Below are 24,061 nucleotides of genomic sequence, written 5' to 3' on the forward strand. Positions count from 1 at the left end.
TTTGTGTGGAAGAGGCTGCCACGAGACAAATCACTTCCCTTCCCCACATTTTTGTGCTGATTTACAGCATGGCTATCCCACAGCAGTTGCAAACAAAAAGCAAGATTCAGGACCACTGCTGTCCCTGGAGGTTTTCAAGAGAAGGGTAGACGTAGCACTGAGAGACACAGTTAGTGGGCATGGTGGGGATGGGTTGATGGTTGCACTGGATGATCTTAGTGGTCTTCTCCATTCTTTCTATGACCGCTACCTCTGTCAGGCAGTGCCTGAGCTGAAGCAAACTTCTTGAGTTGGTTGTTCCCATGGAGAAACACGCCATGGAGAAACACACAAAATGGAAACCATTCAAAAAAGAGAAGGGAAAATCATTACCCTGCACAGGCCCTGCACACAGATGTCATTGGTATCGGGGCCGCAGGGAGTCCCATCAATGACACGGTCCCGCAGCTGGTAGTAAGCAGTGTTCCCTGCCACGCGGCAGAACAGCTTGCAGCGATCCTTCATCAGGACTGGGGAGGGAGAAAGACCAGGAGCGCATTACCCAAATGCCACCGCCCAGCAAGCCCCCAGAAGAAGGCACTGTGCCCCTGGCACTTACTGCCACTGTACTTGGGCACCCAGCGCACATTTGTGGGCAGCCCGTTGATGTTGAAGTGCTTCCCATCGAAGTCAGCGCACTGCTCATCCCGGAAATCCTTCTTCAGCTTTGAGCACGGTTCAGTGTTGCAGGATTTAAATTTCATTCGACGTCCCACACAGTATTTCCCACCGTTTTTAGGTCTGCGGGTACAAAGAAAGAAGCTGTGAAAGGTGATGCTCAAAAGGGATGAACAAAGGAAGCGTTTGCTCTGCAATGAATACAGCTGTAGCAGGAGAAGACAGAAGAACATCTTCCTTGCCAGAGAGAATTCAGCTTCACACTTAGGGACATGGGTTAGTGGGCATGGTGGGGATGGGTTGATGGTTGGACTGGATTACCTTAATGGCCTTTTCCAACTTTAATGATTCTATTCCCATAATGTGGGTCCACCCTTCCATAACACCCCACTGGTCCCATAGATGCGATGTTTCTTAGCAGAATAGAGGCAGGAAGCCCTCACATCCTGCTAACTAACAAGCTCCTATAACTGATGTCAGCTTTTCAGCATCCTTAAGCACCGGCACATCAACCAGCCATCAGGCTCAGCAGTGTCTTTTCTCTCACAAATAACAGTTCTTCTACTTCCGACTCAAGTAGCAGAATTTCTGGTCACAAAGGGACATCCTGACCATCTCAGAGTGCAGCATGTGGGGAAATATGCTAGCAGCAGCACACTCCAGACCTTGGGGAGCCAGAAGTATGCATGGGGGAAGTTAATATGACTCACTGTATTTGCTTTGCAAGCATTTATAATGCAGTAGGACAGTAGCAACCTGACAAAGCCTTTACATTATGCAATCTCTTCAGCGTCGAGGGCTGCAGCACCACATTTCAAAATAGCCCCAAACCACTCTGACAACTTTTGGGTGTTTGTAAACCAGTGTTGCTTTTCACAGAGGCTGAGCAAACAAAGAGCTGCCCCTCAGAAATAAATCAGCCTCACAGAACATTGATCTTCAGTGTTGTGAAGTAATAATACTAGGTTCTTCAGCATTGTGTGGTATTTCTGTGAATAATCATCAACAACATACAGCACAGATGGGAAGGAGAAATGCACACACAGGAACCTCCTTGTTCTGGCCTCAGTTTGGCTCACCTCAGAATCATCTATTTTATCAGCTAATGGGTGGTATGGACCATTCTAGCATTGCTCCCCTTACATACATCTGCTTTCAAGCTGGACATCTCCTTAACAGCACCCTAAGTAGCCCTGGGGCCTGAATGCACTCACATGTCCAGCACAGCTCCCAGCACAGGTGGATCCCTTGGAAGGACCAACATGCAGACATGATCTGACTCATGTCCACAGATAGCATTCACCCATGCAGAGAAGCATCCCCACATGCAGGGCTCCTGGCACTAACATCTCATGACAAACTCCCTCTCCCCTGTAATACTGCAGCTACGCCTTGCTCTACATGCCATGCTGCAGCCAGCAGCTCCTCCAGGGCCATCCAGCCCCAAGTTCCCAGGGGCAGCCCTGGTGGGATGGGTCTGTTCTGGTGAGCAAACAGATTCCTTAAGCCCATACTCCAACAGTCTGCTTCCTTTTCAGGGGCTCAGAGCTTCCTACAGCACTGCGAAGCGTCTTCAGCGTGAGTGCCAGAGTAGGGTACGGACTGAGTCAGGGGCTGCAGCCTCTTCTTCTGTATCTTGGGATGGGGGGCTCATTTTGACTGTCCCACTCAGCATAGTATTTTATTGGCATGCAAGATATCACCCCAGATCCTGGAGCAGCCAGAATATATACCTTTGAATATAAAAGACTTGAAAACCATTTCAGATCTTATTCCAGGTTCCTTTTGCTGCCTCCAACAGAGCAGGAAAAAGAAAGATGACACCTGCTCTGTATACTTCTGAAGTTCTTTGAAAAACAAGAGAGGCAGTGAGAGCATCCAGCAGCACCTCTCCATGTTTTATTCCTTCTTCGTTCACTTGCATCACCCCAGTAGCCCCACGTTAAGGGAAGGGCACGTGGTGGGAGTGCACGCTATGGTGCCAGACTGTAGGGACAATGCAACAGGTTTGGCACAGGTTTGTGCACGGTGTTGCAGTTGATAGAGCTATAAGACAAATGGAATTTTAAAATCCCCTTGTTAGCTTCTAGGATAAAGGTGATTTTCTAGCAGAAAAGCTATCAGTCCAAATGGATGCTGCTCTGGAAACCATTAATAAGTCCCACTGACAGCATCCAAATGTTTGGCCGCATGACTCTTTTTGTGCATGGAAAGGTCCTTATTTTGGGTCTCCATGGCTACCAGAAGACTGTATGGCATGTGCTGACTCAGCACGGCATCATGCTCGTGCATTTCTTAGCATCACTTTAATTAAGGGGCTGGAGTCCAGCTCCCTTAGCCTCACCCCTTCTCTTCCTTTTTGGTGCTCGAGCTGAGCCAGCCCTCCTGCCACTCTGCCTCTGCAGGCACGAGCTCTCCTTTCTCCCACCAGCCCTCCCCATTGCCAGCCCCAAAAGCTTGCAGCAGGTTTCACAGAGGGATGCAGAAGCTGTTGCATCACTAGTGGTGATTCCCTTGGCAGTAAGCTGCTTGACACCAAAGATGAGACACAATGAACCTGGTTGGCCTTTTTAAGCCCCTTCCTCTAGGCAGACCCATCTGCTCCCCATCACCTCACTGTGTGCCCCTTACAAGAGCCTGGGAAGTGCTGTGCCCACGCCTTCTTGGTCTCGGGGCCAAAAGGATGCAGTTAAACAGCAACCAACACAGCTCACAGTTTGTGCAAACACTCTGCTTCCATACCAGTTGCTCAACCAATTATTAATATTTCAGGCCACACATTCTTCTCCTCGAAGCCCAGGGCCAAATTCCCTGCCATTCCATATGGGTCAGGATTTAGCAATTCAGGCTGATGACAAACATTTCTGAGCATCACTTTCTAATAGGGCACAGATTTCTACAGAGATTTCGCTAGTCTGCTCCAGCTGAAACATACCAGGATAAAGGATCAGCTGCAAACGTAGCCAAAAGCTGCAAAACCAGCCAGAGCAGGACTGGGATAGTAGAAAGGACTAGAAAGGATCTGGCCTGTAGGAACAGCTGCAAAAGCAGTCGGAGCAGGGCTAAAATGGTGAAAAATGGATGAAAACCACAGCCCATCTTGCCCCTCAACTCCTCTGATCATTAGGGGAAGAAAAACACCACCAGGATTAAGTGGGAAAACAGGAGGCAATAAATTAATGCAGACGTGACAGCTCTTTCCTTTCCCCCTCTACCTTTTCGGTGCACTTTACCCATGACTCAGCCTTGCCCCCTCATCCAGGCACTTACTCAGGCCGGTTGCACTCCCGGATGGCCGTCTTGATGCCACCGCCGCAGGTTCTTGAGCACGTCCCAAAAGGGCTCCAGGTGCCCCAGGCTCCATCCACCACCGGTGCCTCACGCTCCTTGGGCACACACATCCCAAAACGGCAGTGCTGCGGGCAGAGATGGGGAAGTTTTGCACGGCATTGTCATTTCGAGTCAAATCATAGAATGGTTTGGGTTGGAAGGGACCTTTAAGATCACCTAGTTCCAACCCCCCTGCTAGAGACAGGGATGCCTTCCTCTCGACCAGGTTGCTCAAAGTCCCATCCGGCCTGGCTTTGAATGCTTCCAGGGAGGGGAATGTCAGCAATCCAGCCCAAGACTCAAAATGCAAGAACTATTTCACAATGAAAAAGCAAACCTGGACTTATTTTTACTATCATTTTGATAAAACAAAAAATGATGGAGAAGCAAAGGCAATCTGCTGAGCCCATGGCAGTGATTTATGGGAGGAGGACCGAGCATAACAGCATCCACCAAATATTCCCTGCTTGCTGGTGCCGAACAGCACGGCAGTGCTCACAGCGCTTTAGAAAAGCTGCTTATCCGATTTCCTGGAGAGCAGCAGGAACCACAAAGTGTCAGGAGAGGAGACAGACAAAAGGGAAATAACAGAGAAAACACAAACCTCCCCGCAGCTGTGCAGAGCCCAGGACAGAGGAGGGAAAGGAAGCTTCCCAATCCAAAGGGCAAATTAAGAAAGAAAAATGAATTCCTCAATCCAAAGTATTTTTTTTTTTTTTTACTCAGCCATAACCTGGGACTTGCCAAGGTCTGGTCTGCACTTGTGTTTTCCAGCCATAATTCTTGTTTTCTTTCATTTGTGAAACTGGTTTAAATTATCTCAGCAAGCCCCCGTCCCTGGTTTGTATATTACAAATGGTGTCTCCTTGGAGTGTGTCTGCTAGCACAACTGCACAGACAGGGATGACCTTGGGGAGAGACACGTTCTGGCCCTGCTGAGCAGAATGGATGGATGGAAGAATGGGGTTTTGCTCTCACTAAGCAGCTCTTGCTAATGCAGATTCACTCCCAGAGATACGCTAACCTGACAACAGATGCCCAAATTCTTGCAATTACATGAAGCTCAAACATTGCTGATTGCTCACAACTTAGATTAGGTTAGAGAATTAAAAGAGAAAACACATAGATGCATCACTAAAACATGTCCATGCTTTATTTCCTCCCACCAGAAGCTGCTCAGGCTCTGAAACACCTGATGATCTTTATGGTAATGGGGTCAAATTTACTGATGTGCTGCATTTTTCCAGCCCCTTCACTAATACCAAAAGGTTCCACCGTGAAACACCGTGAGCTCACCCTCTTCTTTTAGACTTATGAAGCACCTGAGGGAAACCTATCTGGAAAACAGCAAATTTAAAGGGCTGAGAACTGCAGATGGGGACCCCCACGTCAGTCCCAAAGAGATCTAACAGCTATCATCAGCATACAGAAACACATGATATAAATACAGCAGTGCTGTCCCAGAGAAGAACTTCTTGCAGGCATGTTGATGCTCACAGCTAAATACATAACCACAGTCATGCTTGGCACCACTGACCCAGAGAAGATGACCGAATAGCTAACTAGTGAATGCACACAGCTATTGAACTGTGATATGACCTATAGGTTTCCCATCCCGTGATTGAGAATTAACCAGGAAATCACCTACATCTCTTGATTCTATTCAAAACTGGGAGTTTGGAATTGATAGCAAATCAAGGGTGCTAGAAAATAAAAAAAAGAAAAAAGAAAGAAAAAGAGCAGCTGTTTTAAATAAGCAGCAAGATTGTCTTATGGAAACGCAATGGTGTTTCTTGGAACCACGCTGTGAATAGTCTGGCTGTGCAGCCTTCGTGCCTTTTGTATTTCAAAAATAATTTCTATGTTGAATTACAACAGAAAACTAAAAAGTCTGCCAGGGCTCTCTCTCCTATGAGCTTACAGATCAGACAATGAAGGGAATAAAAGAGTTTTTGTCTGGAGCAAGTTCAAAATAACTTAAACGGACACAAAGTTGAACAGGAGAGCAATGGCAGGGACAGGAGACACTATAACAGACTTTCCTTTCCTTTGTCTTGTTGCAGGAGTCCTAGATAATTCACCAAATCCAGCTCCCATCCATGGGCTGACTCCGGCTGAATAGATTAGCAGGGGGCAGACAAGTGCTGTGAAGCTTCATGCATGCATAACATATATGCTACCTGCTGCCCATAAGGCAGGAGACAGAAAATGATTACCCTCCGTCTACTCTTCTTTTACCATTCTTCAAACAACCCCAAAGCCCACAAGGGATAGAGGTCCAAGTTTACGACCCTCTTTGTTTTCTTTCTTTTGTGGCACAGTGATTTAATTCTAATGCATAACACATGGATGCTGTGAAACACTGTAAACCATCCTGACTGGTATTCACCCAAACTCCGGGCAGGGCTCATTGCTTGGGTTAGTGGTATCACATTCAATCTCCTCACATGCAAACTATGCATAAGCTAATGCTCCCGTGTTGTTTTAGTGCCCCTGATTTAAGAATAAATTTAGAGCCTGATTAAATCTCCATCCCAGCTATTTTTGCTAGATTTGTCTTAGCTATTCAGGCTCTCTCATTTCCAAAGATATCTCCATAAAAAAGGCATGGTATTTTCTCCATCTGCCAACTCACATATCATGGACTTTAAGCATGTAAGCTCAAGGCAAGGCATTAGTCAGCAAGCAGCAGTTTGATGGGGCTCCTGGCCAGAGCAGACTACCAAAATAGTGATTTATTCCAAGAAAAAGCACTCCAGACTCACACCTCAGCACCTCACAAGCCCAAGAAAACACTTATGAGGAGAGAGTTTATGATGATCCAAACCTTAAGTTTGAATTAGATCAACACAGAGATACAAGAATTACTCCATAAAGCCCTTTTATTGAGAGTACATTCAAATGCCTAAACATGACTGGATTGTGTTGTTTTCCTAAGAGGCCCTCTGGTTCTCAGTTAAGAAGTTCAGGTCACATTTGTCTAAATTTGCCTAGCCTTGTCAGATTGGCTGAATTTGTGGAGTAAAATGTTTTCCATTGCATAGGCTTTAAGATCCACGCAGATGCACTCAGCCTCCCAGCTAACATATGCTAAACGTGTGCAACTGCAGATGCTTGAACATCACTCTGGGCTACCTCTGAAGGTAACTGAAGGCTTAGCTGAACAAGATTGCAGCCCAGGTTTTGTATTTTCAAAACAAAATAGTTATTTCTGAGATTTCAGTGGCAAACAGAGCCCAACCTCGCACACAGAGAAGATGAAGACACAAGGTCTTCTCAAGAAGCAAAGGGACACAAGAAGTCAGAGGAACTCCTGGGATAACAAAGGTGTACCCTGATTCTTAAAATAGAGGAGATTTTACATAAAAGCATTGAATGTTGGAGGGCCACAGGCTCCAAAGAATAGCACAGGAGTAGGATTTCCAACCACATCCCCAATGCACAACCTCAGCAACAAAAACAGTTGTATCAATTTGCATTCCTTTCTCATGGAAAAAAGCAGTTGATACATTTTGCCCATTGTCTTGAATGAGATCAGTCAAGTTGGTTGAACAAATGACTTTTCAGATCCACAGCTTTTATAGAAAATTATACCTAAGATAGCATCCATACATTTTAATTAAAATACATTTCAAGGACTATGAATGAAGATGCTGAGTCTTTCTAGGCAACGAAAACTTTATCTCTTTAGAGTCACAAAAGCAAATTTTTAAGGCATGCTTTTTAGAATAATGGCACACTTTATATTAGAGCTGGATGGAGAAACCTTTTCTACAGACAAAAATGAGAGAAACCAGGTAAGAGTTTTTCTTCAAAAAATGTAAGTATCTCAATAAAAAAATAATTCTTTTCCAACTATTTTTCTTGAGATCTGGATAACTGAAAACTAAACACTCACTGTAGAAACCACAACGCTACTTGGAAGCTAACACTGCACATGAAAATTGAAAGTTTCTATGAATTATTGCCAGAACTGTTCCATAAAGAAAATGTCAACCAGTTCCGTATTTTACTCTGAAGTTGCCAAGATGAGAAGCCAGTTGGCAAATTTATGTTAAGTAGAATTACTAATTACTCACATCACATAGGAAATTTCTAATAAAAGCATTGGGAAACTTTGCAGAAGTTTTGCTCAAGAGTTCACTCAAGGGCATTACCTTAAAAAATAAGCACTCCAAAAAGAATACCTGCTTTAAGCAAAGTTACGCTGTGCAGTGCATTTTAATCACGTCACTGGGATAGAGTTAACAACCATGGACCAGCTCTTGGAGTCAGAAGCTGTGTCCCATACAACTGGCCACAGAGATAGGATGATTTTGACTGATACACTTAGCCTGACCCAAAGGAAGTGCACTACAAGGCACAAACCACCAGGTATTACAGACCTTTCCAGGCTCACACTCTGTCCCGTCAGCCCAAGGCGTGTGCTGCGTACGACATCCCTTGTGTGCACCATCAATGTTAATGCACCAAAGTCGCCGACACTGCATCTGCTTAAGATATCGAAAACATCAAAATATGAATAAATGCTTCTCATGTGCCACATGCCCTATGGGATAGGTGACCCTTTGTGAAATTATCCCCTTAGTATCCATCACTAAATCACAAGCCTGACCGTAACTTCACGGCTTGCCCCATCTCTGCAGCCAGGGAAACCAAGGACCAGCTGGTGGGAGCAGCCTTCACACCAGCCCCTTGCCCTCTTCACCCAACCCTGGGCAGACTTATTATGCTCCGGCAACACCAGAAAGACCAAAGCGTGGAAGTGCACTTACCATATACGGGCACACTTGGGATCCGGGTCCAAAAATTAACTCACATTGTTTATTGACGTCATAAATGAGCCCCGGGAGCTGCTGAGGCAAAGCGTAAGTTCTTGATGAAGGCTCATCAAGCAGACATTCCCCGTAGCCAGTGCTACAACACAGAGCAGAAAAATGGCGTTAAACAGGAGGTGATGAGACCACAATCCATTGGTGTTTATGTGAACTGGCCTCAGGACAGATGGGCACCAGACTTCCCAAGTTTAACAGCTTTTGCAGGCTCCAGCACAGGAGCGTAGGAAGCTGCTTCCCCATCCACCATCCTCTCCTCACGCTGTGCTAACAACTTTCTACCACAGTGCAGCCAGCTACTCTCACAAAAGCATGTCTGAGCAAGTACCACATGCATTTAGTTTCTGAGTGAGCTTTAGAACACAATTAGAACAAAAATAATTGATTAGCACCCAAAGGATCGAGCCTCTGGTTTTGCCACAGCACCACTGTAGGTCTTCTGGGTCTGCTTCCCATCACAGCTCGTGGGAAGGCGTCATGGCAAAGTGGGTGATCACTGTGTATCAAGCTGACCCGAGGGCTCCTTCAACAGTGTCTCCATGATGGACTAGTGCCAGGGCTTTATCTTGACCTGTAGAGCAGAAAGGCAGATTCAATCTGCCTCCTCAAATGTAGCTCTGTATCTGGGCCACAGGGCTTGGAAAACTCACTCTTCAGGTTAGAGGAGAACACACATTCCTTAAAAGCAACATCCATGGGGGAAGACTTATTCCTCCCCTTAGACAGGCCAGTCCTTGCCAGCTTATCACGAGGCTGAACTGGCAGGGACTGGATGCCAGGGCTGCATTCCTGTTCTATGTAAAGGATGTGTGCACACACAAATCCCTCTTATTTCTTTCAAACGCTGCACGCCAGGATTTCACATTAACTGGAGAACCCCATGGGATACAGGCACATGCAAAAAAACCAGCCCAAAAACTACATAGGGAAAGCCTTACTCCAGAAACTCAGTGATGTATTTCCTACTGCATTTTGACCACATCCAGGGATTGGTGTAGAAGTTCAGTGTTGGTGCCATGACGTGCTGCTGATTTTTACCTCCATCTTCTTTGCACTTATGATTGTCATCATGTGGCATATTAAATCTAAGAGATACACAACAGTGGCAAAATCAATGGAAGAAACGATGAAGAGCAAATATCCAGCACAGAAAGAGCAGTAGAGTGAACTAAGTAAAAGCAAACCCGACAGATTTTCATAGATTCCCTGCAAATAGGCATTACAGAATAAAAGTATTACCATTCACACATTCATAAGCATCAACAAGCACAACTTAAATGCTTTCAGAACATTTGTGTTCCTAGCACTGGACTGCAGCACCCTGCTAAGCTCTCCACTGCCTGTGTTCAGCCAGACAAGTCCTTTGGGAGCTCAGAGTAACACAACTGCAGCTGTGGTTTCCTTTCCAGCTGATGGTTCAGATCCTGCAGGCAAGTGCCTGTCTCCACCTTCACAAAGATGGCAAGCTCTCTAGAATTGAGCCAAAAAGCCATGAGGAAGTCCCCAGAGGAGAGGGATGATTCGAGCCTACTGGCAACCAGAGCCCAAAGTCCCTCGTGTACGTGGGCAGCACCCTGTGCAGGCTGTAAAACGGGCTGCAATGGGGACAGGCTTGGCTCCTACACTTTATGTGGCAGGTTTACAAAACGCCACCGAACATCAATATCAGCGTGAGCCCACGTGAAGTTTGCAGCACATGATGTTTTGAAGAACGCGGCAAATATGCGACGGAGACAGAACGGCTTAAACCGCTTTGCTGTTTGAAGTAGAAAAGGGGAAATGACCCAGTGTGATCCTGTGCCCGAAGGCCGGGGAGTTTATATCCCACTAAGATTACCTCCAGTGAACCACCTTGCCTCTGCTCCCTGCAAAAGAGCAAAGAGGCATTTCCTGCTCGGGAGCACTGCTAACCCCTCAGCAGCACTGGGGCAATGTCAGTGAGGGAATTAGCCACAGCTGAGGTGTGAGGAAAGCAAAACCTTGGGGAGCTTTGTCAGGAAATCTCATTTAAACAAATACTACTGCTGTTAAAAATAGAACATCTGAACCAGCCCTCCATGCAGAAAAGGGGAGCGTAAAACAATGAGTGATCTGTTCCTGAGTACTCATCCATCCCACACCTCCAGGCTTCCACTGCAAACCAGGCATGAGGTCGCTTTGGACTGAACCAAATGCCCAACAGGGCCCTATCTGGGGGTAAAAGACTACGTTAGCTAAAATGATTGTCTCATTACTCACTCTCAAAGTCAATAGAATTTCCACTGGAGGAGGTGGATCTTGAATGACAGCATCTCTGCTGGGCATACCCACTAGCGTGAGATTTTCCTTAGCGAAATGGCTCAGCAGGTGGGTCAGGCTCATTTATACATCCCAACCAGCTGCCAGATGTCCTGGGTAAATCCCCCCTTTTGCATAGGTGCTGTGCTATGCTCACATCCCTCGCACGGGTCCTCCCCAAGGCACTCAGCACCTCCCAGTCTTGGCCGAAAAGCCAGCTTGTCCTCATGGCTGAGACACCGTGGCTACAGAAGAAGTTTCTACTGACATATCACAACATAGGATGTTTTGTTAGCTCTCCTCCCCTGCTTAGGTGTTCTGTGGGATACTGTCAATCTTCCTTCCCAAAACACGGATCGGTTGTTTTTGCAGCTCACAGACAAACTCTGCAGCACTCCACTGCCTCCAAGTCACATCACAGCTTAATCTTCCTAGGCAGTACACCTTCTACCCAAGTACATTTATCTCCTCTCAAGTAATTAGGCTCAGTGGGTACCAAGTCCTAGCCTGGCTGGCAAGTCTCAGCTAACATAAATCTCAAGCTATTTAAATGTAAATGTATTTACATAAAACATACACATGGCCAAGTTCATGTGCTATTGTGAAAGCGGTGCTCAGTCCGTTATCTTCGCTAATTGAACAGCTCCTGTAGGGGTCACAGACAGTGCCCAGCTCTGCCAGACCTAGGAGAGGACAGAGATTTACAACAGAAAAAGAAACATTGCCCACAGTTCAGCACAGGCAACTAACACTGTTTTGAAATTACAGAGAAAAGGTTTTCCTTACCCAGAGTATCACACTTGTCATGCGCTCTGCATATATCCTGTCTGAAAGCAGAACAGACCTGACACATTAATTTTCAATGAAGCAGTGAGTTGAAGTACAAGGACAATAATAAAAACAGTCATAAGCACTTCTTGGTCCTCCACCAAACCTCCTCATGCTGTTTGGTCATATCATCCAGCAGAAATCAGAACCAGCTCCTTCCCAGCCAGAGGGTTCCACCGCATGTTGTAACTTGGTCAGACCCTGGGCAGTCCTGAACTTGTCATCCACCACTGTGGTGGACACGTTATCCCAGTTATGCTCATAATTACACTGCTCTCACAACTGCATGTCATTACACTCACACTGAAAACTAATTGTTTCACACAGCTACGGCCATGACGTACTGACAGCCTGGCACGTGGCTGGCTACGGCCTTCGTGAGACTATTCACCATACCTGGTGACAAGCACAGCTGTATCGTGCTGCAGGTGACTTCCTTCGGGGTGGTTCTGGGATTGCTGCCACTGGCAAAAGTTTTTTAAAGTCGTCTGAGCATTGTAAGATATTGCAGGACCATCCTAATAGGCGATACACATAAAGCAGGTATTCAGTCACTCATCACAAGGCCCGCTGCAAATGCCATTGTCAAACAGAAGGAGAAGAAAGCAACTTCCATTACCTGCTCATTATGTATCACAACCAACTTCACAATAACAATATTAATTAAATTTCCAATGCTTGGGTCTTTGTAGATGGAAGCCACCTGTTTTAAGAAGAAATATTCAATGTTATCCAAGAAGCAAGGAAGACAATGCATGCATGCTTTCCACTCTGCAACCATTTAACTCCTGAGCTGCTCTTCTGTCCCACTCTGTGCTCCGATTCTACCAGGCTATATATACCCATGAACTCACTGCACACTTCAGAAAACCCTCCCATCAGCAGCACAATTTTAAGTGAAACAAACCCACTCATATCACCGAAAGTCAATGTTTCCTTTTGCTCTAATAAGCATATCTCCAAATTACAAGATCTCTTTGCTCTGAGATGCAATGGCCATTGATCAAGACTATCCTAAGTGACTTATTTTCTCAAGTGCATTGAATAGGATGAAAGTCCCTGCAGTGACATGACTAGGTTGGATACTCACCTCCAGTAACTCTGTGTCTATAGAGCTGCCTGTCTGAGAACAGCATCCTACTGCCATTAGCAACTAAAATGCTTGCCTACAGCCTGGAAAGCCAACCTTAGAACTGCAGCAAAGACCAAGGTGTTTACAGGCTCTTTCTCCTTTAAACAGCAAGAGAATTGAGGCAAGCACGTAACCTACTAGCATCCATCCCTGAGAAGGCATGGTCCCCACAGCACATTTTTAATTCAGCTGCTATTTCCCATGGGCCTAAATAAGCAGAAGTGTTCAATCTGTGGATCATAGGGCCAGTGGTACTTCTTGTTCAGAAAATGGGTTCAGAAGGGAGGAAGGAAATGGGATGGAATGGGTTTGAGAAGGTAGGTAACTCCAAACAGTGTTTCCCAGCTAAGCTTAACTCTAATCTTGGCATTATCTCCATACCTAGCTGAGACAAACTGGTGGTATCACACAAAAATTCAGCCCAAAGTAGGCTCTTTGGCCACTGTGGGCGAATCTCTCTGCCCAGCTGAGTACTTACTATTGACATTAATGTTAGGACATAGTGCTGCAGATTAGCTCCATGGTAGGCAACCATCCTGCTGTCAGCCACCACCATCACTTCCACAAATCGAGGGTAGGAGAGAAACCGCTTTGTTCTTCTGTGGCTCTTCTTCTCACTGGCATTCCCTGTCTCATTGCTATCTGCAGAAAACGGATTCACTTCCAGGCTGTGTTTCAACATTTCCGTGTCAGATAATAAGCTGCTTTCTACCCATTGTTTTCTCCAGTGTTTCCGCTTGCTCTTTTTATGACTATGTTCATGATCTATGATTAAAAAGCAGACAAACATAAGGTACATTCCGGAGCAAACACAGACGATAATCCATGCATTTTATGTCACAATACCTACTTACTTCAACCAAGCATCAAGCAAACGTGTTCTAAACAGCTAACTATAGCAGAAGCCCTATGTGGAAGACCACCAGGTTATCCTACATCTAAGCCTTTTCTTAACTTACAAAGGCTTAGGTAACCTCATTGAAGCCAAAGAGGCTGCAAGCAATGGTTTTCAGGCAGTAGGGCCACCGTAGGGCCCAGGATGCGATTGGACTCGTTTGCCCCAAGTCCAATGATGGTAATTAGCCACTATGGTGTGAGGATTCTGGGCACGTCCAAGGTGGCCAGGAAACCACAGGAAACAAAGGTTCAAATCCTGTATTTCTAGCTCAGGCATGAAGGACGGCAGGATTTGGCCTTCATAGTGAAGCAATTATATATGATTTATTTCTGTCTCTAACAATAACATGGCTGGGCTTCAATTCCCCCCCTTCCTTTATTATTCTGTGCTACAGGAATGGTAAAGGTCATCTAATAGCACAGCTGCCACTGGCTAAAGAATAGAATTCAGGAAGTTTCACATATACTGCTTTTGATATTCAATTAGGCCAAACATAAAAGCAGCCTGAAAATATATTCCATGCTGACACAAAGACGACAAAGTGAAGAGGGAGAACAGGCAAATAAAACATATGGAACATGTACAATTAAGATTTACCATCTGATTAGTGTGTAATTATAGCATTATTTAAATGTAAGAGCAAAATCAGTCTTATTTGATGCCACTTAATTTTTAATCATTTCATCATAGGAAGTTGCTAATTGAATGTGATTCACCCACGAGAGTCTGTTCGCTTCTGCATTTAATATAAAGCCAGATCTGAACGACTCATCTAAGACTCCAGGCTACAGCCCTCACAGTCTTTGTAGCTTTAGTTTAATTTAGTCATGCTGGTGAAAAATATCCCATTTCCTTATCTGACCCGCTGAGTAGGTTAGAGGAAGCATAATATTAGGGAACAAAGGAATATTCAATGTTCAAACAAGATTTAAATGATAAGAAACTTCTTAGCTATTTTTGATGTGTAGTTTCCTTCTAGGATATTTGGTAATAATTTCCAAAAAAAGAACTATGAAATACAAACTGTAATATCACGGCAGGCACAGGGGTTGGCCAACATCTACCCATCCAAAAAAATGTTACTTTTCCCCACATGTAAATAGACAATGAAGTACTTAAGAATTAAGTTCCATTCACTCTGCACTAGCTAAGCCTTGTGAACTCCCCTTTTCTTGATATAGTCCAGACCACCTTAACACAGCAGAAAGTCCACAGTTATTCGAGTAAGAATTTGAGAAAGCCAATGGCATTTGTGGTTATAATTGGATTGCCCTAGTTCCTCTGTACTAATCAATGCCGTTGTGCTGGCAAGGTTGTGCTCTCATGCTGGCATGGCTTCGTGGGCAACCGTGACATTATCCTGACTTGTGCAGTGCCAATCAGTGCGGGAAGCCAACTCTGCATACAAATAACTTATAGGTGAGAGGAAGACCAGATGGTGGAGAAAGTGCTAACCTCAGCTCTTCGCCCAGCCCTCTGCACGCTGTGCGCCTCCTCACAGCGCCCTTGGCCACTCACTTTGATTTCCCTTGTAAACAACTAACTTCCAAAGGGGTCAGGTACTCGAGGAAAGAATGCATGAGGGACTGCAAGATGCTCAGCCAGAGGGCTGCAGTGTGGAGGAATGCAAAAAAGAGGGAAACGTCAAGGACTCGCTGTGGATGCACCTGTTACATTGGAGATATTCAAAGAAATTCATTCACGCTCACCAGGCTTGCACTGCCCAGCATAGAGGAAAAACACCTTTTTTCTAGTTACAGAGGTCTTGCACAGTGCTGGTACAGTATCAGTGTGCTCCCCCTGTCCAACACACACCTCATCCCTTCAAAAGTGAACATATTTTTTCCATGTATGAGGCTACTCCAGCATTTACAGCGCGATATCTGGACGCCAGTCATGTATAGCATGTTTGCCAACCTAGTTACTGTAAAACCAAGAGTAATTGACTGGGGATACCCTGCATGTAAAGCCCCTCCTGGACTTTGGTAGTAGTGAGCGTTATCTTCACCCATCTTGCATATAACTGCACTCAGGGCTGGTGCACATTCACCTGTAAAAGATTAAACCCTAATGGCAATGTACTGTTCTCAACCCATGCGTGAAAACTCCCACCAGCCTTACTGGGAGCTGCACACGGGACTGCCAGCACCTCATGTGCCCAATGCTGCTGATCTCTCACGCTGTTACGATGGCCACAACGCAACAGAAATGCTTTTCCTGAATGGTGCAGCCTGCTGCAGTTTAATTAAGCATAAGTGAAAAACTCCCACGTCACACAAGAAAACCATAACCTTATGACACCAGCTTCCCACTGCAACTCACAACACCAAAACGGGGTGTGATATTTTTCCACTCAGTTTTGCCTTTAATACATTAACAGAGATCAGGAAGCAAAACGGTTTGCTTGGCAAGCTCTCAATTTTGGCAAATGACCTGAAAAACATCTACCTACACATGGCAGTGATGGAGTGGGTTTATGTATCCAAACATTTCCTTTAATTTGCTGAAGAAACAAAACCCTAATGAGCAGACAAACGCTACAAAACCACACAAGCTACAGACCAATAATTCAAATACAAAGCTAGCCTGTGTGCTCATTCAACAGCTAATACTCATTTCCAAAGTGGTTAAAAGCTGTTGGAATAATGTCCATTCTAATGCTTGCTTTACTAAGGCAACACTCAGGTAGTTGCACAAACCTGAAAGCATCTATACCACCTCTTTTCTTCTATTTTTAGCTTGGCTTCTTTCTTTTCTTACGTGAAACTTAAAAAAATACATCCAATCCTGTGACATCCACTGTGAACAGGGATGTCCCTTCCCGATGGCATCTTCCAACCCATGCTATTTATGCTGCCTTGCTCAAGAAGCCTCAGCCCAGAGTTCACGGAGTTGATTTACAGACGATCCCCACTGAGTAATGGTTGCTGGACCCATCCTGAAGGAGAGGGCAGGGGAGAATCAGGCCGTACCCCAGTACTTTCCCTGTATGGAAGGGTGACAGGGCAGAACCAGGGACTGCCTTTGAAATAGCAGCTATTGTTATGCTAAAACCAAAAATTAAAAGAAACAGCAATCAGCAGTTCTAATCTTTTCCATTTCTGCATTAACTAGTCCTTGGAATAGAAAGCAATTTGCACAATTAAATAAGACATGTGACAGTGAAAGCAATTCCAGCTCAGCTCTAAGTTCATGAGAGCTGCACATAGCAAGGGAAGGAAAAAAAAGAAATAAGAGAAAGTAGGAGAAGGAAAAATAATCTATTTCTTGAGCTAATAACATTAATGACCACTCCCTGGTAGAAGAGGAGCACAGTCCTTATGACCAAGGATTTTTAACATGAACTCTGCTATTCCATGGCTGTACTGTACCATGCTTAGAACTGATCTGATCCAGCCCTGCAGATGATAACACCATAGTCTGGAAGTTAGTTATTTATTGCACACCACCATTAAACAGCTCAAAATTCAGCCGGGCTCCCTGCAGCAGCCTGTGCCCTGTCTATCCCAAAGCCTTGGTACAAGCTCTGCCCACAGTCAACTTGCCTAAATGTTCTTCCCACAGTGGTTACAGCAGTGGCCGCTGAAGCCACTGCTACTGCTGTGACTATCACAACCTCACTCTTACAGCAGCACAACCCAGGGCTCCCTTGGCTGCTGGCAGCTTCTCACCCCACTGGGACAGCAGCCAGGGGTGGAAGTGCAAGGCAGGGGAAAGTGAGCACCTTGCTTTGCTCCACTTCAGTGCTGTGATGCTGTGGGGAGGACAGGTCCATAGCTTGGCATTTGTCATAAATTAAAATATGCAAAGGCCAGCAAGCAACACTGCAGCTCCATAAGCAGTTTAGATGAAGCACAGCAGTCCCACCAGCCCACCCTACAGTCCTGCTAAGGTTCCCATCTTGTAGAGGAGGCTGAGAAAAAGACTCCAGCAGAGATGCTGAACCCAACCTTGGCATGACCCCTCCCTTCTTCCTGCAGTTAGAACCAATCAATGTCCCATTGAAAGAAAAATGTTCTCTGTTTTTACACCATCCAAGCGCCAAAGACCACACATACTCTTGACATTTCCTTTCCTAATGATATATGAGTAGGAGAGAATGCATTCTGGCTTTAAAGAATTTTTCTCTGCCTAAGGTGGAAGTTGTCCATGAAAGCTATCAATTTTGCACAGCAGACAGGAACTAGATTAATGAACAAACCAGTAAATTGCCTTTTTAAGGCACATGCAAGATGAGCACATGGGGGAAAATGATTCAAGGTGATCTCACAGACAAAATAATTAAATAGCTGCATCTTGCAACAGCGAGGCACAAAAGCACCACTGAACTGATCCAAAATTGGTTTAAAGGATGGCTGACACAGTTATAGCACAGAAATTCACTGGTACCAGTTCCATAACCCACTGCTTCAGGAGTGCCAGCACACCTGGACACCAGCTGGGACTGCTGCCTTTGGGCTCACCAAATCTGCCTGAGGAGCTTCCAAAGATGCACTTGCTGGGCCTGGCCTCTGCCCTGAGTACCCAGCCCCTGTGCTCATTGCCTTGCTCTTCATGCAACTTTCAACGTCTAAGACTCCTGTTTGGCAGCCACAGCAACAAAACAGATTTCACACCTAGCGACACCTCAAACCATGCAGTACCAATCAACATCAGTGAGAAGCAACACTGAGATCACCACATCTTTGCGCTGGCACTCTATAAAATGAGAACAAATATCCCATTAGGAAGAAAGAAACTTGGCCTAGCAGTTGGCCACAGGGATGCTGTTAATGACAATACAGGCATGCGGGAAGAAAAGCCACAGAACAGTCAGCCTGTTCGTTTTCATCAGGACATGCCAGGGGGTAGAGATGGAAAATACCAAAGTAATAGCTCCCTGCCTCACCCACCCCACTTCTTCAGCAGGCATCCATAGAGACAATGCAACAGCAGTTGCAAAACTGCAAGGACATCCCTTTTGATTCCAGGAGAATAACTTAACCACATGGGAGTTGCAAAACAATAATCAATCAATACCGATGTGTCACAGTGCTGCTCTGCCACTGTTACAGAAAGAACCTTTCTTCCCAAACAACAACAGAAGGCATTCACCCGGCTTACAACAAACACACGTGCAATTACAGGATGTGCATCAGCAATGGTGAGCCAATTTTTTTTTTATACCGAAGCCTGTTTAAGTCTTATTTCACTTACACCACAGTGAGATAGCACAAACATTACAGCCCGGTCCCTTTCCCATCTCAGTATGGGAAAAGCTTGTGTCGGACATCCCAGGCCCATTTAACTAAGCACTAGTTGGCTGTTGCTGTGCTATTACCTCAATGGGAGGCCAGAAATAGAATTAATTACATTAGCATAAGGACCTGTGACATAACTCTCGTTTGCTGCTTTCGGGAGGGAAGGAAACCTGAAATAATTACTCTCTGACTATAAATTACAGCTCACTTCCTTAAAGTGATAAACTTTTCAGAGGGAAAGAACGAAGTCAGTGTACTACCCTGAAGCCAAAAGCAGAGCTGACAGCTTAAACAGACTTCTGAAAGAGCTCAAGGATTGCTCAACCTGGAAGCAAAGGCTTAGGAAAACCTCCCTGCAGCTCTTCTGCAACCCCGGTTACGTGAGATCCAGCAGTACAGAACTTGCCTGAAGATCTGCCTGGAAACCAGGCACCTAGCATGTGAAATACTGCTGGATCACGGACTTGAAAACCAAAACAAGAGCATGGCTAGAGGCAAGACAAACAGTCCAAAAGAAACAGCAAAAATGTGAAGAGGCTTTACCCAGTTTGTTGCAAAGTATCCAGGGTTTCAAGACTAGCAAGACTGTGAACACTGAGCCCAATGGAAAAGACATTCAAAGTTTCTGCCTGTATAAATCAGAACGTAAGACCCATGAATGCTCAGCAGAATGCATGTGAGATGTTCCTCTGCTGTCCTCTTCAGCCCCATCCCCCACCAAGCCATTTCTCACAATGAGTGCACACCTCATGCCAGACACAGGCAGGAGATCCAACACTAACTCACAACACAAGACAGGACAAAGCAAGGCTCTACCCATGGCACCCAGTTCCCATCACATCCCCCAGCCACAGCACAGGGGTCATGGCAGAAGGATGCCTGCACCACGGCCCACCAATGACCTCCTATGGGTGGCACTCAGAAGAGACAACAACCAGCAGCAAGGGCTGAGTGGGCAGCACCGTGCATGTGATCACTCAAGGCATAGGGTTGCACCTCTTTGCTTTGGTGACTCCCCAGTGCTGTGCTCAGTGGGAAGGGTTGTTAAAGTTACTACGAAAGAGTAATCTATTACAAATTACTCATTAATCAACCAAAAAATCAGTGACATATTACCTATCATTCCTGTGCTACACTAGCTCGGCAGCAGTATCTTGTTCCCACTGCCAATTCGTCTTACACATATTATAATCACTTTCTCAACACAGCTTACACACACTTCTCTCCTCCTCCTTGCCCAAACCAGTACATGGGCTGTGACTTCCCGGAGCTGCCATGCCTGGCTGCAGAAGCCAGAGGCAAAATGCCACCTCCCAAGAAAGCAAACTATTTCAACACCTTATGACTAAATACCCATCTGTGAATGTGGGACCCCTCCTGTGTCCAGCACAGGCAGGTAATGGGATGTGCCAAGCCTGGAGGCTGTGCCCAGTACAGGGCTTGTTTATTTACTTATTTATTTTTCCCCTGAAAGCAAAGTCATTGGGCTTTCACATCTCCCCTGACAGCACACTGACTGGGCAGAGCTAGCCCAGCTCAGGTAACATCTGCCCTATCCTGCTCTCCTCTGAGCCTGCATTGAGCATCTTGCCACTGCAACACTCCTTGCTGGAAGGCCTGTGCCTTGGCTGCAGCCCTCTGGCTCTCCTCCAAAAAGAGGAAAAGCTCTAATCATCTTCCTACTAGTTTGGCACCCTCAGAGTGTTATTGCTGCTTCTGCATGAGGAGTTTTGCCTGCAGTGGATATTCCTGTTTGAAGTGGTCTCATTAAGGAGCCGGGTCTCTGTGCAAGTTCCTCACTCCCAGCCCTGGAGCCCACATCCAGCATCAGCCTCAGGATGGGCATGGCTGGCCAGAAATGAAAGCCTTGGTAATAGCCAACGCTCACTGTATGTGCAGTCCTTGATTTATACACCTCAGCCACAGGTGGGTCTTCGATATAAAATAATTATGAAAAATGAGGCACGAGCAGGGAGGCATTTAGCTAACAAAGCTCTAGAGGAAACAGCAGAAATCAGGAGAGCAGAAATGCAAACACAGTGGGAGCAAAGTAGGAGCTGCCCAGAAGAGTTCATTAAGGAATTCTGCGTGAGGGTCACAGCAAAAGCTGCAAGGAATTTGCAAAGTTTGGAGCAATGAAACAGCTGAGCTTGCAGCAAAAAATGCCCAACTCTTGCATTTATACCGCTGGCTGTGGGGCAGCTGTAGCAGATGGGGCCACCAGGTAGATGGAGGCCATGTCTGTCTCAGAACAAGGGGGTGGCCAACGGGCAGGGCTACTCAGTAAAAAAAAAAAAAAAGAAGACATAACAACAACATGAGAAATGCGAGACAAAATAAAAGGGGGGAGAAGAAGGCAGCAGAACTGAAGACGTGCCTTCCGGGGAGGGTCCCGCCAGGCGGCTCCCAGCAGGAGGTCACAGGGCTGGCTGGTCGCAGCCTCCACATCCCACAGCACCCCAGGATGCGGCTCCGTGCCTTTTATCATCTCAGTCAGATGGTTCCTCTGCAGAGCTTCAGGAAAGCTCCGCACTCCGGCTCCGCAATGAGCAACTTCCTTCTCTTCTTTTTTTAGGATCGGAATATCTTTTCTCTTCCTCCCCCCACCTCAAAAGGGCAGATATTAATAATACGGATCGGAAGAGCTTGCTATGGTGAAGCGATGGGTGGTAGCGGCGCTGCACCTACTGACATCACGCCGGCTGCCTGGCCAAGTCTTCATCCTGACAGAGCTGCTCAGGAAAGCACAGCTAATTATTCTGCCAGATCCTCGGCCAGATGACAAATTGATTCACGGTAGTAACTAAAAGAAGGGAAGGAGGAGAAATTGCACCATTTCCTATGACTGAAACGACATTACTCGTTACCCCAAGGAAAACTTGGTCCGAAGTGTTCATTGCAGCTGTTGAGCTATACACCAGACGGCTGAAGTGCATTGCCAGGGGACCCTGCTGGTGTACTACATGAGTTTATGCATTTGGTATCCATCAGCTTTCAGAGGAGAAAGGCCTTTTTTCTGAACTTCCACAGAGTCCTGTGCGTCAGGGCACCTACACAATTATCAGAAGCTGCTAATTAAAATTGAACTAAACCGAATACCTGTTTTTCTAAGTCGACCTGAGGATGCTGAAAACTAAAAGCAACACAAAGGAGGCCTTTGGAAATGAAGCCCTTCACTCACTCTATCAGTCAGCTCACAAGGGACAGTTTTTCCTGAATACCACAAGCAGTCCCTAATTACATCATCACGGTAGGGGCACACAATATGTGGCTTATTAATCAATTCCAGGAAGAACACCATCAGAAGGTCGTTGCTAATAGCCCCACTGCCCGGCAAGGCAACCTCCCATGCTCACTGCAGGGTGGGTATTTCGGATTTCCCTTGCATGAATTTCCTCTTTGAGCAAAAGAACACTCCCTTCCAAAGGCAGGGATGGCAGTAAGAAGAAGAGACGGAGGTGAGGAGGATGGGGTGGAAGGCGAGGCTACCATCACAGCTACCTGCAACTCTTACACCTGCATTTGGGAGGCAAAGACCTCCTCCTTCCACTACAGCAAACAACTGAAAACAGAAAGGAAACAAAGACAAGCAAGAAGTATTCTGGAAAAGAGGAGAACGTAGGTATACCATGAAGGTAATATCATGGATAGAGTACTGCTCTTGTGAAGAGCAATATTTTTCTTCTTATTCGGAAGAATAATGGAAGCTACGATACATATAGGCTGGTGTCCCCACCTATAGCAGGGGGGTTGGAACTATATGATCTTAAAGGGCCCTTCCAACCCAAACCGTTCTATGATTCTATGACATAAGGGGGGCATGGGGGGGGATAAAAACAATGAGCTGTTATAACTACACAGAGTCAAGCAATTGCCCTCCCAGCTACCTTTAGTTCAATGAGTCCTGTGATCTGCTGCTCCGTTCCTCCAAGGGCTACTGATGAATTGTGCCAGATTCCGTGTTTCTTTCCAACTGTTCTGAGTCTCCTGCATCTGATCTCAAAGAAGGGAGCAGAAACAGCTGGAAGAGAGAAACCAGAATGGCATAGTCCAGCAGCAACCCTTGGAAGAACAGACAACAACAGCCTTGTGAGAGGCACCACTGTCCCCCAGCACATGTTTGCATGTGGACACGTATCCACATGTCTTCTAGATGAAACACGTCATTAGCACATCAGCTCTAAACTGTCACAGAGCACCAGAGCAGCTCAACAGCATGGCCGCAATCCACAGGCACAGGTGCCAAACCAGTCACACCTGCTAAATGCAAGCCAAATCCAGCACCACGTTTCTCTTCCTGTGCTAATTTTGCTCCCTGAGGAACTCCACCTGCTTTGCAGCATGTGAGTAACTCTCAGCCCACGCAAGGGAAGCCAGTCAAGGTCTACTCTATTTAGGCTCTGCAGCTCCTGCAGATCTAACTTCAGGACAAAGGAAGAGGGAGAGACAGCAGGTGAAGTGGGGCTCTGAAGGAATAAGCTTCTTCAGTGCTAACTTAGGTCCTTGCTGCCAAAGGAGGGGATTAGTTGTGAAAATCAGGAAGTCAAGGAGGCAGAGAGCAGCAGGAGGCCATTGCAGATAATAGGGACAGTAGGAGCAAAGCTATTGCTCACTAAGGCACGTGAAGAAGAGATAAAAAGGCCTGTGCTCTTTCATACGTGCAAAGGCCAGAAAGAGGGAGTGAAGAGGTCAGGGAGATGGTGTTGGTGGAGGAAGGGCCACGAGGAGAAAAAAAAAAAAAAGAGCCTTTGAAAATGAACCATGGAAAAGTGATTAATAAGGGCAGAACTGCCAGGGTGGGTTGTAGTACCTTTTCATTTTCACTAGAAAGAAATAAGACATTGCAACTTGCAGCCAGGTCTGG

General features: G+C 45.9%; 1 protein-coding gene across 7 annotated transcripts in view; it reads right to left on the minus strand.

The window, feature by feature from the left end:
- Positions 1-24,061, minus strand: part of ADAMTS9 (ADAM metallopeptidase with thrombospondin type 1 motif 9) — a 65,399-nt gene that overhangs the window by 38,438 nt on the left and 2,900 nt on the right. For 5 of the 7 annotated variants that reach the window (XR_001468662.4, XR_003077366.3, XM_040646356.2 and 2 more), the window contains exons 4-14: positions 13,538-13,824; positions 12,547-12,630; positions 12,324-12,445; positions 11,886-11,926; positions 11,677-11,782; positions 9,761-9,907; positions 8,763-8,904; positions 8,373-8,480; positions 3,928-4,073; positions 599-780; positions 373-509 (exon numbers count right to left, since the gene is read on the minus strand). Coding sequence is in view for 5 of the 7 variants with exons in the window: in XM_040646356.2 (XP_040502290.1) it covers positions 373-509; positions 599-780; positions 3,928-4,073; positions 8,373-8,480; positions 8,763-8,904; positions 9,761-9,907; positions 11,677-11,782; positions 11,886-11,926; positions 12,324-12,445; positions 12,547-12,630; positions 13,538-13,824 (1,502 nt within the window). In the remaining 2 variants the exon portion in view is untranslated. Of the gene's footprint in view, positions 1-372; positions 510-598; positions 781-3,927; positions 4,074-8,372; positions 8,481-8,762; positions 8,905-9,760; positions 9,908-11,676; positions 11,783-11,885; positions 11,927-12,323; positions 12,446-12,546; positions 12,631-13,537; positions 13,825-23,084; positions 23,219-24,061 lie in introns of those variants that run through there. The other 2 variants (XM_015293287.3, XM_414417.7) reach the window with 2 other exon arrangements.

Source organism: Gallus gallus, chromosome 12, assembly GCF_016699485.2.
Source record: "Gallus gallus isolate bGalGal1 chromosome 12, bGalGal1.mat.broiler.GRCg7b, whole genome shotgun sequence".
Taxonomy (NCBI): domain Eukaryota; kingdom Metazoa; phylum Chordata; class Aves; order Galliformes; family Phasianidae; genus Gallus; species Gallus gallus.